The 953-nt window shown below is 44.8% G+C and overlaps 1 protein-coding gene across 1 annotated transcript; it reads left to right on the top strand.

Moving 5' to 3' along the window:
* Window positions 1-205: 205 nt before the first annotated feature.
* SARC_13793 (hypothetical protein) lies at window positions 206-459 on the top strand (the record flags this gene model as incomplete). Its single annotated transcript, XM_014292076.1, has 1 exon — window positions 206-459. A coding segment is annotated over one exon (254 nt), but the record flags the coding sequence as incomplete, so codon positions are not given.
* Window positions 460-953: the final 494 nt, after the last annotated feature.

Genomic DNA, 953 nt, shown 5'->3' with positions numbered 1-953 from the left:
CATGGACTGTGCACGTGCTTCTTTATAACACACAAAACCAAGTGAGATAGGAAGGCTATGCTGACGCTCCGTTGGCTTATGTGTCATCTTACCTACCATATAAATTCCGTAACCTTCCTAACATTACCCAGTATCAAATATTGTTTGTACTCATGTGTATGGTATTGTCTATAATCATGTGTTTTGCGTCTTTGCTCTTCCGCAGAGCTTGACACCATATTTGACACCGCCAATGACACCGCCAATGACACCGGCACCTGGCGGGGCAGCCCCGACACTTTGACCGCGCAAACTTCCATATTAGGCTCGAGCCCATCTATAAATAGCACGGGGAAGCCAGCGCTAGTACCGAACAGTCCGTTGCGCTACAGACTGCTGCAACGCCTTCACTCAGGGCCAATGGGCTGCCGTGTGCTCATGTGCTTGGATCAGATCACCGACAAACCAGCCATGATACTGGTATGTGATGTGTGCATGTATTTGTACAGTCATGTGTGTATCGTGTATGAGTACAGTCATGTGGATATGCATGTATTTGTAAATTCATGTGTATATGGATGTACCTGTACTTTCATGTGTATATGCATGACGTTTGTATCGGTACATCCGTATATATATATATGTATATATATATATATATATATATGTGTGAGACTGTATGTCCACGTTGGTGTTCTCGTCCTATCAACACAGATCCATTGCAATATAATATTGTGTGAATACATCGTCTAGCACTCACACACATATATCCCTCCCTTGCATTATCCTTCTCTCCTGTGACCATCTTATACACGCAATAGGACTTTCCGATGGTGTGCCGATCGTCTGGTCGCATAAACCGTGTCAAATACACTGACAGGAACCAACTGGGAATGGGCCGGCGCGTTAAACGGCTTGCCTGTATTGAGAAGGTATGTCTGTGCACTACCCGATAGGCGGATTGTCTGTATTGA

Source organism: Sphaeroforma arctica (genome assembly GCF_001186125.1).
Source record: "Sphaeroforma arctica JP610 unplaced genomic scaffold supercont1.3745, whole genome shotgun sequence".
Taxonomy (NCBI): Eukaryota; class Ichthyosporea; order Ichthyophonida; genus Sphaeroforma; species Sphaeroforma arctica.
The sequence above is the reverse complement of the archived record's forward strand: the minus strand, read 5'-3'. Positions and strand labels throughout refer to the sequence as shown.